Genomic DNA, 17,696 nt, shown 5'->3' on the forward strand with positions numbered 1-17,696 from the left:
AGGGAGTAGGATGGCTGATTGAGGATGCCAGATTGAGGATGCCATTCACCAACAGCTGACCTGAATCTGTACTGTAGTTGGGGGCTTAGGTTGTATTCTGCATGTTGTTTCTTATGTGGGGTTAGTGATGCTTTTTAAGGTTAAAACAGCCTCATTTCCTGCTGGAATTTCCTGAATGAAGTTAAATTGAATGAAATTCTAGATTCTCCATAAGTTATGCTCCTTGTTAGAAACAGCCTTGTGAAAAAGGCAGAAAAAAGTCATTTGAATGAGAACAAGGAAGACAGAAAGAAAAACAAGTTGCGGCTGGTCCCTTCCTCCATGTCACTGGGATCCAGCTGCCTGGCCTCTGAAGACTCAGGTTAATCGTAAATTAGTAATGGAAGCCAGGGCTCTGATTGGTGCCTTTTCCATACTCTTGCTTCTACATAATCCCCAAGGAAGCTAAACTCCCGGGTTGTGCAAAGCCAACAAACACAATCTGATTTGTCTTCAGTTCCTCTCACTGGCAGTAAATGTAAGCACCGCATCCATGAAGAGCCTTTTTCGTGAATATACTCCTTTCTCCATGGCCTTTGCAGGAGTGTTACATTTTAAGTTTAAGAAAGGGAAAGTTAGGGAAAGTAGAGCATCTGACAGTGGAGTATATCAGTACAAATGTCAGCCTTCATATTTCTGGAGATGGAACAGGATCATGACAGCAAGGCAGGAAGACTCATCTCACCAGTTCTCATGAAATCAGCCTGATCCCAAGGGGAGCTTGATTCTTCTCCCAAGCCAAGCACTGAGGACTGCAAGAGAATGCGTTTGAAAGCACTGTGCAAACACCCCAGCACTGTGCAAACATACCCTACAGCCACCACCTTCAGGATATTTTCATCATGCTTGCAGTGAATAGGCTTCAGTCCCCTTTCTTCATTAAGAAGCTACACTTTGTATTTCCTTTCTAGTTTCAATTTTGTTTTTTATATTTATTCATTACAGATTGACTACTAAAGTATAAATACAACATATACTAGAAAACTGTGACTTCCATTCACAAGAAAAATATGATCCCATAAGTGTTTTGGACTTAGGAACTGTGATATTTTACACTGAAGTTGGAACATATGTGTAGTGCAAGTCTGGAGGAAATCTCTGATAATATGAAAACATTTTCACAGTTCAACTCCCACCGACGGACTTTAAACTTTCATTGTATAAATGCATTTTGAGTCTAAAGACTTACCAGCATTGATATTCTATGACACCCTTGTTGTTACCAAGAGAAATAGCACATATATGATGACATCTTTTAGCTACACAGTTTCACATACAGGAAGCTGTAACCAAGCCTCTGGGGTGAATAGGCTATTCTCTCTTTATTCATGATTGGTAGAACTTTGTCTTGGATGTACAATGGTTTTGGAAACTTGATGCCTCCTCTAGTAGACTATGAGCATCTTTCTGAAGGCCAGATTTAGAATCTTGTAGCTCCATCAGCAAATGCAGTGACTAGCATGGAGGGAATGCCAACAGTGTGCCTGTGCCCTGAAAGACACACGGGGTATCGAAACTGCCTGTTATATCATTAGTAGCATCATTTGTAAATCCCTTAAAACAAAAGCAAAAAGCAAAGTTATTGGGGTTCATAGTCCAGAAGAACATCTTTATGGATATTTCTAGTAGTGAAGTACAATAATATCTAATTTATTCTGTGGATGTGTTTAATGTTTATAGAGCTATTATTGTCTGCTTCTTATTTTACTCATGAAGAACAACAGGTAGGTTATCATGGTTTTCTGATATGCTAGCTACAATTTTGACAACTCCCAGTTCTCAGGACAGTACCAACTAGACTAAATCCTACAACTTTAAGAATGTTATTTGAGAACTCGGCTGCCTTAGCATCATTAACAAAATAGCATTAATTAGAAATAAAGGAGTGCATTTTATTTGAAATATCTTCTGCTAGTAATATGGCATATGGTAGGTGGCAAAATGTCTCAAACCAAATGAACACTAAAATGGTCTATAAATGAATTTCTGAAAGAAAGGCAGCTTCCTCTTAATGGGCTCCTGTGACAGCTGTTAGGGGATGCTCTGACACATCAATGGGTGATTTTTTTTTCTTTTGATTTTCCGAGACAGGGTTTCTTGCATTGCTTTGGAGCCTATCCTGGAACTCTCTCTGTAGACCAGGCTGGCCTCGAACTCACAGAGATCTGCCTGCATCCTGAGTGCCAAGGAATGATTTTGAAAGTGTGTTAATGTGCTGTTTTCCTTGGGATGAAAAAACACAAACAAGTAAAAGAAGTTTGCAAAAATTAAATATATACTTGTATTCATGACAAATAAGTACAAACTAATAATTCCAGTCAAAAAGTTGTAGTCGTTCTTTTTTTTTTTTTCTGGCCCAATTATGGTATACAAATAAATATTCTTTATATCTTTTCCAGGTTCCTATAGTATTGCTCTCCTGGAACATTTGCCCACAACCAGTACTTTAACACAGTAATATAACATGAGTGTCATTCCTTTTGAGGGTCCCAACAGAACACACAGCTTAACTAGCAGGAGAGTAACTGTTCTTACAAAACACCTAAGAGTACATGAAATGTAAAGACACCCACATCCCACAATAGGAAGTTCATGGTACTCAAAAACAAGATTCTCAAAGCAATGTGCAGGCAATGCCTAGATCCCCCAGACTGGAAAGCCAAACGTTAATCCAACAGTTTTCACACCCTCAATTCACTGTTGTGTGTGTCTGGTTAGTTATATCACAAATCAAGGAACAAACAATGGCATGGAACAGTCCCCGAATTAAAATGAAGGATATCCTCTCATCAAATTAAGAAGTCTTGTCAGTGATGGCATGCAGTTTCTGAGAGACCATAGAAAATATTTTCTTGATATTAATAAGAAAAGTATGCATCAGTGAAAATGCAGGCTTAGAAATATAGTACTGAGAGTTTCAATTCTTGGTATCTTCACTGATGGGGGAAAGTGGAATTCTAACTACTAAGAGAGATGGTCTCTCCAGAACTGCTGATGGTTCCCTAACCAAGCCTGGTGTTTGATGGTACTGTACAAATAAAAAGCAGTGGGGGAAAATACGAAATATCTGTAATAAACGCCATCCTGTAAAGTATTTGATGGATGGAAGAGAATCTAATGCATTTTAAATAAATGCATATCATACTATCACATATTGTGAGTCTTAAAAAATTATTACTTAGATGCACAGTCCTTGCAGAGGCTGACATGGCACTGTGAAGGAAGTTTGATTTAGAAGCTACTGCTATTGTACTGGTCAAGTGACGTAGCTGCTGTTAGTCATATTGTAATGTCCCTTCGACTTTGGTACGTTCAGTGCAAAGTATTGGGGGAATTTTTTTTAACCTTTATAAAAATAAAAGGCCCTTTAGTTCCTTTGAGCGTGCTTAAAAGGATACATACTAGCAAGATGCCCGAGTAAGCATGGAACATGAAAATGGAGAGGTGGTACATACAATATGGTATGTAGGTCCTTATATACATTTGAAAGAACAGAAATATAATGAACCTATAAAAATAAACAGAACTCACTGTGTACATTTTCTTGATATGCTGTGATTAATTGCTAGTTATTTTTAAATTGTTTTCATGCATTATAAAGCATAGAATCTGTCATTAGTAATTCATTGAATAACAGTTTGTCTTCAGCCATAATTACACACATACCACTTGCATATACATTGTTACAGACCACCTTTTTGCAAATCTTTAAAGTTACCTCATACTGACTTGGTTTCATTTTCACTCTTGTCCTGTGAATGTTGAAACCTATAGTGCACACCATGCAGGCACTCGTAAGCAAGAAATGAATATTCTGTTATAATTTAGGGCTTAAACAAATGTACTCCTAGGAAATATATTTTTTTTTAATGATACTCTTTCACTTGCGCTAATTTAGAGATTGGGTCAAGTGCTGCCAGTTTGGCTTGAAGTATGTTTGTGGGAGAGTTTCAAGATTCTCCCAAGTCCCTAAAGGTCACCACGGAGTTGACCATGTACAGCTTCACCTTTATCTTGAAACACAACAAATGGGAAAAGTTTGGCAGTCAAGAACTGTTGATTGAAAGACTGTTGGGTTGTTCCACGGGCACCGAGCTCACCCCAATCCTTCCAAGAGGACTCGTAGGCAGTCCCCAAACACAGGAGCGCTGAAGAGCAGCACTCAGTTTGTTCTAATGGAACCCTGGGCTTGAGACTACCAATGCTCTGTCACTCTTCAGAGGCCGGCTTCTGAAACTGCCCGTCCACGAAGAGCTGTGTGTCATCCTCCCAGGTCACTCAAGCCCAAAGGTACTGGTCTCTTCAACAGCTGTCAAGAGTTTCTCATAAAGCATAGAAAAGGAAGGGTATGGGGGAAGATCCAGGCGGTTAAAGCAAGTGTGGGCTCTGCAAACAGAAGAAGCATGGTGTAGTTTAGCAGGGGGCTGAGAAAATGAAAGTGCATGTCCACGTGCTCATATATGCACACAAGTGTGATTGTGAGTGTGCATGTATGTATGCCCACAAGAGTGCTTTTCTCTTTCACATTCAGATTTCTTTGTTACCATTTTCAGTTAGTTTTTGAAAAGTGAAGCTAGCTCAACTTAAAAACTCAGAGTTGCATTTTTCTTAGGGCAGCAGGGCATATACACATTTTCTTTACATGTCACCCTTTAGAAGATATATTCCATGCATTGTATTACTTGCTGAGCTATATGAGAATGAAAAGGCCAAGTTTAACCTTTTTTTCTTCCTCTCTGTTCAAAGAACAGAATAAAGGCTTTGCAAAGTGATTCACTTCCAGCTCTGTCAGTTGCCTGGATGCCCCTTGGATAGTCTGTGGCTCGGCAGTTTTTCATTTTGTTGGGAAGGAAAGAACAGCAACTGTTTCTGAAAGCCCAGACTGTGGCTCAGGGTTTGGGGAAAGTCCCTGGCTAGACTTGTCTATGGAAGTCAGTAGACATTGTGAGTGCTTTGAATTTCATGCTATAACCTGTCTTCTCCCTGTTCACAACACAGAGAAATGCCCATTAAATCACACTTCTGTGCAGCATTCATTTTTTTAGAAATATCTGTCCTTTTGCCAAGACGGGGGTGGGGGGGAGTTCCTGTTATTTGCACCTGACTCACAACAATTAAAAAAAAAATAGTCTCCAAATAGTACATCTTATCAGGGAGCAGATCTACACTTTTGACGCGGGATAGGAAATGCCCTGTCCTGAATGCACAACAATTTGTTTGTGGGGTTTAAGTAGTTTAGACTTAAAAAGGAAAACACAAAAAGACCCTGAAGTAACATGAAATTTGAGGAGCCGTGATTATTAGTCAGATATTTGTACAAAAGTAATGTGCAAATGTTAAATCACTTTGGCTTGTGAGATAAATATAACTGCTACTCTTATAGGCAATACAAAATGGGGGGGAGATTAAAACCTTGGTGTTGGGAGATTTGGGGTTGAGTCCCACTTCTACTACCCACACCAGCTGTGTGATTTCGAGTGTCATATTAGAATTGTCTTATTAGAATTCTGAGACTCAAACTTCTTACCTGTTAGAGGGGTTATATAATAAGTTAATTTATCTCAGAAGGGCGTGGGGATTCGCCGAAACAATAGAAACATGTTTCGTAGAATGTCTGGCACATAGTGTGTGACTACACAATGGTAGCTGTATTGTTAGATAAGTTTCCTTGTCACCAAGAGGACTTTATCCTGATTGCCTTCAATAAATTGCCCAAAGATAACAATTGCCCATGGAAAATATGACATAACAAAGGGATAATAAAGCAGGTGTATGTGAACATGACTTACAGAAACAGGGATGTGAGGGCTCTGTTAAAATAGTAGTGAATTATTAAGGCTCAGGTTTCCCACTCCTGATACCTCAAACTCTTGGACACAATGGTGGAAATCACCTCATCAATCTTTGCAGACAAACAAACAAACAAAGAAACCCAAACAGTCTAGAATTTCATTTGTCATGATTCTTCTGCTAACTCCTTACAATGGAGCCCAGACCTATACCCCAAGGCAAAGATTTTACTAATGTATCAAAACAGAGTCCTGTGGATGGTTTAAACTCCTCCTGGTGTGAAACTCTGAAATAAAAATATAACTGGGTTGGGTGGTGTTTAATCCCAGTACCTGGGAGGCAGAGGCAGGTGGATTTCTATGAGTTCGAAACCAGCCTGGTCTACAGAGAAAGCTCCAGGACAGCTGGGGCTGTCATACAGAGAAACTGTCTCAAAAAAAAAAAAAAAAAAAAAAAAAACAGTAAGAAAATAATAATAAAAGTATATACCTATATGGTTTCATTTTTGTTCCAGAAGAGGTGAGGGGCAAATGCAGAAGTAAAATATATTTTTAACAGAATAACATGTCAGGCTTTGTGTGACAATCAAGGAATATAAATACTTCACTGTTTCAAGTTTCATTTCTTTGTTTAACAAGTGTACTTACCCTTACTGTTTTGTGATAGTCACCTTTTCCTTGGCCTATCTTTCCTTTTTAATGCTTTTAATGTGGTAATATTTACCACTGTAGCTGTTTTTAATTGCTCAGTTTCATGGCATTGAGTGCATTTACATGTTGTGATGGTTACCATTGACTGTCAACCTGCGAGGATGGTGAATTAACTAGGAGACTTGGGTGTTTGCAGAGATTATCAAGGTCAGACCGGGCCTCTGGGAGTGTCTACAGGGGATTATCTGGATTGGATTAGTTGAGGCAGGAGGCCCACCTCACTGGGGAAGCACCATGCTCACATCCCAAGTCTTGGATTGAGTAAAAGGAAGAAAGTGGAGTGAGCACTGGGAATCCTTGTTCTGTTCCCTGACTGTGCATACAGTATTATCAGTCAGCTCAAGCTCCTGCCACCAGGGCTTGACCTGTGAGCTAAGACCACCTCCCTTACATTGCTTTTGTCAGGACGTTATAGAGCAGCAGCAGGAATGGGAACTAACACACAGGGATCAGCAACGGGATCAGCCCCAGAAGACTTACCTGAAACTGAATCCATTTAACAGTAAATAGATCCTGCTTGTCTTTCCCCTGTGCCCCTGGAACTCACTGTTCTGTTTTCTATCTATGATTTTTACTACTCTGTGTACTTGAAGTAGAACCTTAGGATATGTGTTCATGGTGTCTGATTTATTTCATTTAGCATAATGTTTTTAATGTTCATGTTGTAACCATGGCTCAGAATCCCCTTCATTTTTAATGCTCAGTAATAACTCCACTCTGCCATGATTTGTTGATCTATTCATCCATTGGTGGGCATAAATTTGTTTTCCACCTCTGACTATTACAAATACCGTTGCTATGAACACACACACACACACACACACACACACACACACACACCTGTTTAAATCTCACACATACAAGCCTGTTTAAATATCTTGGGGAGAGATATAGACATACAATTATGGGACATGATGTAATTAGTATTTTAAGGAACCACCAGTATTCCATAATGGTTTCATATTTTCCATCCACACCAGCAGTATACAGGAGTTCTAATCACTTGATATCTTCACTAACATTCATTTTCTATATCTTATTTACTGTCTTATCTGGGATCTCTATTGCTAAAATGAAACAGTATGACCAAAGCAAACTGTAGAGGAGATGATTTATTTAACTTACACTTCCACATCACTCATCATGTCCATCACTGAAGGAAGTCAGGACAGGAACTCAAACAGGGTGGGAACCTGGAGGCAGGAGCTAATACAAAGACCATGGAGGGGAGCTGCTTCCTGGCTTACTCATCATGCCTTACTCAGCCTGCTTTCTTATAAAACCTAGGACCACCAAACCAGAGACGGTACCACCTAAAATGGATGGGGACCTCTGCCATCAATCACTAATTAAGAAAATGTGCTACAGGCTTGTCTACAGCTCATCTTATAGAGTCATTTTCTTAATTGAGGTTTCCTCCTCTCAGATGACTTTAGCTATGTCAGGTGGACATCAAACTATCCAGCACATTTATATTTCCTAATCTTTAGACTAGCCACCCTAGTGGGTATGACATCATTCATTTTCTGAAGTGTTCTTATTGATTTGTCTAAATGTTACATAATAAAAATGGATTCTCTTGTTGGATTTAAAGAAGTAAGCTGCCATGATGCCCAGAGCCTAAAGGAATGAATGTCACAATAATTTAATGGAGCTTGGAAGCACACCCTTCCCTGACTGAGTCTTCAGATGAGAAAGAACCCCAGCAAATACCTGACTCCAGTCTGGTGAGGCTGAGAAGAAGATTTCACTAAGCCACGCCTGAACCCTTGCACATCTTAAACCACTAAGTCTGCATGGTTTGTTTTGCAGTGACCAGAAACTAGTAACAAGTGTCAAGATCATCAAGGTATGGAATGTGATGATGACAATATGACCATGCATCAAGGGCCAATGCTGAAGCAAGGCAGACCAGGAATTGTGCATGCCTCTTTCAGTTCCTGTAGTATCTTTAACTATTACATCTTATCCAGGAATTTACACAAGCTTGGGGACTATTTTCAGTTCTCAACACAAAGGGAAGGACTGAACAATTTGTGTGTGTGTGAGAGAGAGAGAGGGGGGGGCGGGGAGAGACTCAGTAGCATAGGCATAGGATAGACTGGAACATATAATGTAGTTCAGGCTAGTCCTGAACTGAAGGCAAACAAATCTCTAGCCCTCCAAGTAAGCTACCATTTCGTCATTTCGTCTTGGAATAATATTTTGTTGCTTCTCCTCAACCATGAGCATAATCACCATTACTGTTCCATAATGTAATGTCATCATTGCTTCTCAAGTTACATCTATCTGGTTGCATAACATATAGTTATCATAACCTAACTTTCCTTCTGAGTAAACAGATCCTCTAAAGAAGATCTCATGAGTCTAGAAACAGACTACATTCTGGAGGGGGAAGCTATGTGGAAAGATTAAATGGTTTTCTGAAGGTCAAAGCTAAGCAAGTGGCCCAACAAAGGAAAAACAAAAACAAAAACCAAAACAAAACAAACAAAAAAAAAAAAAACAAAAACAAAACAGTACCTCAACCCCCTGATCTCCTTAAGGAAGCCCAACATCCAAATGAAAACAGGGAGACCTTACTGTTCACTGGCTGTATTCTTTGGTTCTGTTAGTACTATGCAAACCCTGACTGAGGGCCCTGAGTCCTTAGCACTCCCCATGCCTTTTGCAATATAGTCACAGTCATCTCTGGAAAAGGATAAGAGGGGGGAGCTTTAGGGAATTTTTAAGGAGCTAATCAGTGACAATATACAGTATCTCTGGGGACAATGGCCAAGTTTTGGTCAATCCAGAAGATCCTGGGAGATACTGGGGGATTTTTCAATGACCAAACTAGCAAGTTGAATCTTAGGCTTACTGGAGAACAGAGGTACTCCATGGGGGCATTTTTGGGGTGCCTCAGAGTCACCCAAGGAGTTATTTACAAAAGAGAGTTCAGGTTTTGTTCCTTGAGGTTCTCATTCAGACAGTTTGGGGGGTCCTGGTGATCTGTATTTTAAAGTTCACTCCAAATGAGTCTGATGTAGGTGGTCTCCACCACTGGAGAGACATCAAGCCAATTAGAAATATAATATCTAAATTGGATATCCACAGTGACATTCTGTGTGCTTGCAAATATTTCAAAACTCCATACAAATAAGCCAACATTACTAAGAAGGAAATTGAGGAATAGTGTGGTTAAATAAATTTCCCAATATTTACCATCAGTTTGTTGTATGAGCCAATACAAGAAAGAAAGGAGAAAAAAAGGCAAACAACAACAAAAACTCCTCTGTGGCTTTTCCCACTCCACCCCACCCCCCGTCCCCAGCTCATTCCACGGCCTCAAAACGCTAGCAGAAAATACCAGGAGGGCCTCTGGACTGTGTTGATATTGGCAGCAAAAGTACACCCAGCTTTTCAGTCTCCATAAGAGAATTTTTTTTTTTTCAAATCTTCCAAAACCAGCCACCCAGAAGCCATGAAGAGTTTACCTTACTTCAATCTAGGTAGCCAGAACAGAACACACACACAGACACATACAGCAAGTAACCCCCGGCCCCGCCCCATCTATGGTCTGACTTAATGGCTGTCTTGGTGCTTCCTGGGTTTCTCTGATATTAAACACAGGGTCCTGGGCTTGCCCTCGTTTGTGCTTCCTATGGTCAGTCAGATACCTAGACCCAGTGAGCTGATTAGTACATTTCTTTGTCTGTATTGACTGTACTCACACATTCACTTATTCTGTACCCAAATGTAACTTTTTCCTCAAGCACCCAAAATGCTATACTAAGAAGAAATTAAAATCGAGATTTTAAAATAAGAGGGATGAAGGGAGGAAGAGAAAATCATGAATCTCATTTTAAGTAGCAGGTGTAAATGTGTTGGCATCAAATAAATCCTTTTGTATGCTTCATAAGTTAGAACATGCTAACACTTTCATCTTCAACTTGCAGTGATGTCTCACCCTTCACACCTCAGTTTTCCTATTCCTGTCCATACTTTTGCATCATGAAATTCACCAGTCTGGAGAGGTCCTCAAGGGTCTTAAGGGGTATCATTTTTTCAATGTCAAAATTTCCTTTGGCCATGTGTATGATCTCAAGCTGATTTATCAATTCCAAGTTTTACCTACTTGCAAGTGTGCTGCAGGCACCCCTCCAAGGGAAGTGGGTGTGCTTACAGTTCTATCAGCTGTTGTGGCTGGAGGAGATAATTCTTGGCTTCTTTGGGGTATCCGGGGGTTCTGGTATTGCCTCTCACATCTCCACCCTTGTTCTGGCTTTTCAAGTTCCCAATTCAGGAACCAATGAGTGTTCAGGAAGAATCTAACCCTTTCACTTTTAGAATCTCACTAATAGGAAAATACCCATATTATTCCCCTGTGAAGGCTCCATCCATATCATGAAAGTTTGCCATGTGCATGCAAAGTGTCTTTGATGATCAAAATTTCAACTTGCCTACACCTTATTCCTTCACTTACCGAACCAGTGTTCACTGAATAGATGCTACATGTCAAACACTGAACTATTTGGGTTCATGAGGAAGAAGGGTCTGGTCTCTGTCCTGAAAGAATTCACATGCTCAGGGAATGGAAGCCTAAGGGTCAAGCAGCATGTGCTCTGCACTGGGGAATCTGCCTCGAGCAAGTGGCTCCAAGACCCAGCATACCTTGGCTCTGTTGGATAAACCATTAACCCCAGATCTGGGCGGCATTTTTCCTGAAGACTGAGACACCTTTGTCTAAATAATCCAAAAGATTCCTGTGGGTTATTTGTGGTTCAGCATACAGTGGTATACAATGAGTTATAAGTCTGTCCAGCAAAGTTGGGGGAGGATACTTTTTATGCCAAGGCTGGAAGGACTTGTAGGTATGCAGGCCTTTTCTGGATCAACAAGAAGGGTGTTTCCCAACAGATGGGCTGGAAACCTGGGAGAGAAAGCATTGTGTCACTGGGAAACCAGGGAAGTGCAAGAGACCAGGGCTAAGGCTGGACAAGGCCAGAAAGGGCAGATGGGCCACAGGGATGTTGGTATGCTTCATTAACTTGCTTTTCATATTATTTGGTGGACAAAAATGCTAATTATTCATTCATGTAAAGACCACCACTTTTCTCCTTATGTTTTAAGGCCAAATTTATACATCACATAAGTAAGTATATTTACTCAAAGCAAGTAGTAGGGAATTAGATCTGCTACTTAAGTCTTATTCCGGTGTCTCATGAGGTCCCCTTAGCAAAGATGCTGATCTGTGCGCATAGTGTGAAATACTACTACAGCTGGAACTCCTCCTGTCCTGCAGACAAACAGCAGAAGTGCCTCAAACTATGCATTCCAAGCGAGTTCCTTCTTCGCCTACACCTACTGACCCCTGCGTTAGCCTTCACTTTGAGTGCATGATCTCATTTAGATGTTAAGGCTCAAGGTTTTTCAAGTTGAAAAACATTCCACAAACAACATGCCATGGGTGTCAGGTGCTCAGCTCACTGCCAAGATCAAAGCCACATTCAGTTCCAACAGGGTTCTTACCCGCATAGGGTTATATTCTAGAGAGGGGAAAGGTAGTACAGATGCTACCAACTGAACTTGGTAAGTGGGCTACGGTAAGTCTTCTGACAGAAAGAAGTTTTGCCAGAGTGAGTGACAGGAACATCAGATGGGTCTTTCTGGCACCTGGCAGGTCACCTGGCACCTGAATTCTCAAGGACAGGAAAGAGCCAGTAGAAAGGCGAGCTGGGCAGCAGGCCCCACAGTCTTGAACTAGAATTGGATCATTATGTATGAAGTCTAGCCAAGAGGCCAGAGGCTGAGGCAATGATGGGCTGAGGAGGGAGCTGGGAATGGGCTGGCCAGGTCTCCCACCCTCAAGTGTTTGGGAAGGAGTCTGAATTTTATTTAGGGAACTTAAGGATTTAGGTAGGGGAGAGAGATGGCCTTAAGAAGTTGGATGAATAAATGTCAGGGTAGACAGACGGAGGAGCAGGAGAGTCAGGCTGGCTGGCTGCCTGCTGCAGTCATCCAGGTGAGAGGTGAGTGTGTCATGGAGTGGGCTGGCGATAAGAGATGAACCAAGTTTGTGCTCTTGGAGCCAAAAGAAAAGAATGACTAATCTTTAACAGTTGTGTTGTCTGCTGCCCACCAATATACTTAGGAAATGAGTTATGAAACACCCCTCAAGGCTAGCTAGTTAGTTTAACTTGGATCATGTCATCCTCTACTGCAGGTAACAAGATCTGCAAATTCTTTCCATGTTTTACTTTTTACCTTGGTCCATTTTTAGATACCCCCACCCACCTTGCCCCAATGCCATTTTAAGATTTTGAAACTGGTCTTGAACATTTGACCCTTTTCTTGGCTCTGTTTTCTGGAATTACACCAGCCTGGCTTCACAGTCCACCTCCCAAAGCAAAGACCAGTCTAAAAGATTTATCACAGTTACATGTGTTAATATGTTGATAGGTTGATTAAATGGCAGAAGAAGGTGCAATCGTTAAGAGTAGCTGTTAGACAGAACTGAGTGGGAGGGGAGTGGGGGAAGGTGTTGAAGAAGGGCACTGTGTTAGAGATTCCACTATCACAAACCCCTCTCACATTCGCAGCACCCCAGATACCAGCAGCTGGACTTCTCAAGACAGATACACAAAAGAACTGGTGCCAAAGGGTGTTACCAGGGCTCATCCTTGCTTGATTAATTTTTTTAATTGAGCAAAGTGGCATTTTATTTCAGGACTCCTCTGCTGTTTACCTATTTACTAGCTGCAAGTTCACCTGGACAGTATACAACCCTCTTTCCCTGGAGGAGGAAAAACTGCATTATTGATGATACTGAAGAGCAATGTTTAAATGTCATGGAAAGAGGTCCATAATTAATGGTGTGATACAAAAAAAGCAGCGGGCAAACACGTTGCGCAGTGCAACTTTTGTCTTCAAATTAATGTGAATGCATGCACACACGTGGGCATCTGAAGGATGAAAAGAAGCAGATTAGCCAAACTGTGAACAGAACTGACCGACTGTAGACTGTAGACTGATATTTATATGCACACTAATACACCCTTAATGCATCTTAAAATCTAAATGTTTTCCCTGGCAAAAAGTTCCTTTTTATAACAAGAATAAAGGGTAAAATTTCACAATGAGGAAAGGTTCTCATTAAGAGAGAGAGCAACAAGCCATTGTATTTTTCCAGGTCTATTCCATGGGGTGTGGTAGTGTGTACCTCTGATGCCAGCACTCCTGAGAGTAAGGCTAAGGCAGAAGGTCATAAACTAAAGGTCAACCTGAGCTCAAAGATCACAAAATAACAATCCCTACCTATTTCGTAGTGAGCTCTTACACTTAATTTACTAAGTTTTGGGTTGGCATTTTATTTTTAATTGTCTCCCTGATACAACTAATTTCCCAAATTAACATTTTCTCCTTTGTCAAACTTCACCCTTCTACAGTGACTATAGTTCCTAACTCTTCTCCATCAGCAAAAGCCTCAGATGAACTTGGGAGAGCTCTGTGTCCAGATGGGAGAGAGGACTGCCCTGTACTCTGCAGGCTGGCATGGGAACGGTCCAGTGATTTTTGGATTGTTAAGAGGAAATGCCATAAAGTGAGTTTACTCTTTACTCATAAAATCCATCAGAGCTCCAGGGGGCAGGAAGTCTTCTACAGAGATGCAAATGCAGAGCTAGCCCAACCACCAACCACAAAACAGAGGAAGTGCAGTAATAAGGTCAGGCTGCTGGTCTCCATGGAGACACCACTGAGTTAAGTCACAAGTCTATCATTGTTTATCAGCTAAATCACTGGTTATTTTATTACTATAGCAGGGGAGGTGGAGTCATGGATACAACTTGTTCTAGCTTCAGAGACTACCATATATACTTTAGTACATTTCTTGGGGCACACTGTGATCAGGGCTACCCAGGGCTACCACAAAATGAGAGTAGGAATCAAAGAGTAAGAGTCAAGCTTGCTTGCTTGCTTGCTTGCTTGCTTGCTTGCTTGCTTTGAAGGTTGAAAGACCAAACCATCTGTCTGAAAAGATCAAGAGGCTCTCTGTCATCACTCTAGCTTGCAATGACAGCTTGCTGTCACCCTTCACACCCTTCCAATTCTGCAGGTTATAGATACTCTCACAAGAAGATATTCCAAACTTATTCCAGGGAACTTAAAAAAAATACATTTACTTTTAGTAAGGAGGACCTCTATCTGTTCTATCTAGTGTGTACAGTATCACAACTTAAACATTAGATACAGAATCACTAAGAGAGAAAAGAATACATTGAAGCTGGCCAACTTGAAACAGACCAGCTTCCAGCTCTGTGACTCCCAAGTACTGGGAAACAGCAGAAAAATGGCTTGAAAGAATATGTTTTGGTCTTAGGAAATACCAGACTCAGTAATAAAAAATAACATCTTTTGGTTGGAACTGACTCGACAGATCTTTTTACACTCCAGTGACATTTTAAATCTCACAACGGGCAATGTCCAGGTTGTCAGTGAAGGGATTACTTCTGGCAAAACTATATAATCATGCACTGAATTTGTTTTGCTTCCATTTTTATCTAAATGCTGTGTGTGTTTGTGTGTGTGTGTGTGTGTGTGTGTGTGTGTAAGAGAGAGAGTGAGAGAGGGAGGGAGGGTGGGAGGGAGGGAAAAAGGGAGAAAATGAGAGAGAATTTCTTCTGAGTAGTACAGTAGCTATAGAGGTTAAGGATTAGAGTCTTTAGAAGAAACAAGAAAGCATACACTCCCTTAGGACTTTCTAATACATTATCTCACTCAAGCCTTAGAAATAACATCTGAGGTGGGTATTGTTCTTTCTGCTCTGTGGAGATGGAGATGGATAACAACACCTTTATTTGTGCTATGTTATAATCAGTGTAGAGCCAGGTGCTGCACAGGAAGAGAGGACAAATGACAACAGCTGTTACCCAACTGGCCTTTGCAATGATTCTGAGGAACATGTCCATCTACAGTGAGTCAGCATGAGAACTTTCTGGAACCACCAAGGGGGAAGTAGACATGCCAGAGCAGACAACCCCCAAGAATCTAGAGCAACCTTTTGGTGTACCAAACCAACACATCACCCGATGCAGATGTCTACAGATAAGCCATCTGAACCCTGAAACTCAGAAAGCAGTGGTTCTGAAGATCCCAGACTTTGATGGTGACTAACTTCCAGGATGTCTAACTTCCAGCCTTTTGCTTGTTTCAGTGTCACTGCCTAATTTGCCGTGGTGGTGGCAGATACTGCAGTGACGGCCACAGGGATGGCCAGCAGCAGATGCAGGGCCAATGAGAAAAGTGTCCTATACAAATGATTTCAGTGAGCCCTCAGTACAAGGCAGAGGAGAAACTGACTATCTTTCTCTGCTCAACAAGTTTCAGGAAAATCCCAGCCACACCTATTAGTATTACAGTCAATTCCATAAACTTTAGTGGTGTCACAGAAATAAGACTCAATAGAAATGTAGCATACAGTCAACCTGAATTTTCCTGCTTCTCCTATGCTAATTCTTAAGTTTCTCGGGATGGTGAAATGCCTTATTATGATAGGGTAAATCTGTTTTTAAGATACAAATATGCACTAAAGGGAAGGACAATCTCACTACCCACACACAAGTAAAATATAGTAAAACAAGCTAGGTCTTTAAGTAGTAAGAGTCAAAGTCACACAATTTAGTGCATCAAATACACAAGATGCTAATTAAGTCTGTGCTGCAGAATTACAATGCCCAGTCTGTGATATTCACAGGTAGGTGAGGCGCTTAGGCAAGCCCTTGAGTTGCCTCCATTTAACCTCATACATGCCTTTCCTCACAAGCCCTGCCTGCCAGCCTTGCATATTTATTGCTAGAAGCAATAAAGCAATGCTTTTCCACCCCAATGAGATGTATGACAGTGTTGAGAGTCGGCTGCAGATTATTCAAATGGAATGACAACACAGATAGTATATGCTAGAGAGGTAGACTATATTCACTAGACCGAGTCCTCTTCCCTAGCAGCAGCGTTTTCTAGTGAAGCCATTCTCAACATATCCTTAACACATGAGAGCATTGTGCTGGTTGGTTTATATCAACTTGACACAAGCTAGAGACATCTTAGAAGTCAATTGAGGAAATGTCATGATCACATTGCCTATGGGCAAGGCCATAGTACATTTTTTAAAAACTGGTGATTGATGTTTAAGGGCCCAGCTTACTGTGGGTTGTGGTCCTAGGATCTATAAGAAAGCAGGCTGAGCAAGCCATGGGAAGCAAGCTTGTAAGCAGCTCCCCTCCATGGCCTCTGAATGAGCTCCTGCCTTGAGTTCCTGCCTGGATTTCCTTGGGGGATGGACTAGAAGTTATAAGAAGAAATAAATCCTTTCCTCCACAACTTGGTCATGATGATTTTGTTGTTTGTTTTTATTCATTTTTAAGTATTTTTTGAGATTATAATATAATCACATCATGTCCTCCTTACTTTTCCCTCCTCCAAACCCTCCATGTTCCCTTATTTGCTCTCTTTCAGATTTATGGCCTTTGCTTTTAAGTGTGTGTGTGTGTGTGTGTGTGTGTGTGTGTGTGTGTGTGTGTGTGTGCGTGCGTGCGTGCGTGCGTGTGTGTTCCTACAAACATGAATACAATTTGCTCAGTCTATATAATATCACTTGTATGCATGTTTCTATGGCTGACCATTTGCTATGGGTAATCAGTGTACTCTTCCTTGGGAAAGACTGTTTCTTTCACTCTCAGCATTCCTTGGCTGCCTATAGTTCTTTGTCTAGGGTTGTGGCCTCCTTAACTTTCCTCCATCCATGATAGCATGCCTGTTAGTTTTATTAGTGGAGATTTTGAAATTCAGAAGCACTGTATTCCAAGTCCTAAAAGATCATGATGGCCAACTAAAACTACTATACCCAGAAAAACTGTCTGCCATAGTTGAAGGAGAAGGAAGGACTTTCCATAATTAAAAAAAAAAATAGCCTAAAAAATTATATATCCAACAAACCAAACTTAAAGAAAATATCTAGTGGTCATGGTGTTTCATCACAGCAATAGAATCCTAAGACAAGCTTCTATTGCCTTCTAGAGTCAAGTCACAAGTGTGATGACAGATGTTGCCTTACTAAAGCTAGGGAATCTTCTGCCTTTGCTGTTTTGAAGTTTGATACACGGATGCATGTATTTGATACAT

At 40.9% G+C, this 17,696-nt stretch overlaps 1 protein-coding gene across 3 annotated transcripts in view; it reads right to left on the reverse strand.

The window, feature by feature from the left end:
- Nucleotides 1-2,292: 2,292 nt before the first annotated feature.
- The window catches only part of Hecw2 (HECT, C2 and WW domain containing E3 ubiquitin protein ligase 2), a 331,621-nt gene continuing 316,217 nt past the window's right edge, over nucleotides 2,293-17,696 (reverse strand). For all 3 annotated transcript variants that reach the window (XM_051190202.1, XM_051190203.1, XM_051190204.1), the window contains one exon: nucleotides 2,293-4,425. In XM_051190202.1, coding sequence (XP_051046159.1) covers nucleotides 4,314-4,425 — 112 coding nt within the window. In that variant the 3' untranslated portion in view covers nucleotides 2,293-4,313. The remainder of the gene's footprint in view (nucleotides 4,426-17,696) is intronic.

Source organism: Phodopus roborovskii, unplaced genomic scaffold, assembly GCF_943737965.1.
Source record: "Phodopus roborovskii unplaced genomic scaffold, PHOROB, whole genome shotgun sequence".
Lineage (NCBI taxonomy): Eukaryota > Metazoa > Chordata > Mammalia > Rodentia > Cricetidae > Phodopus > Phodopus roborovskii.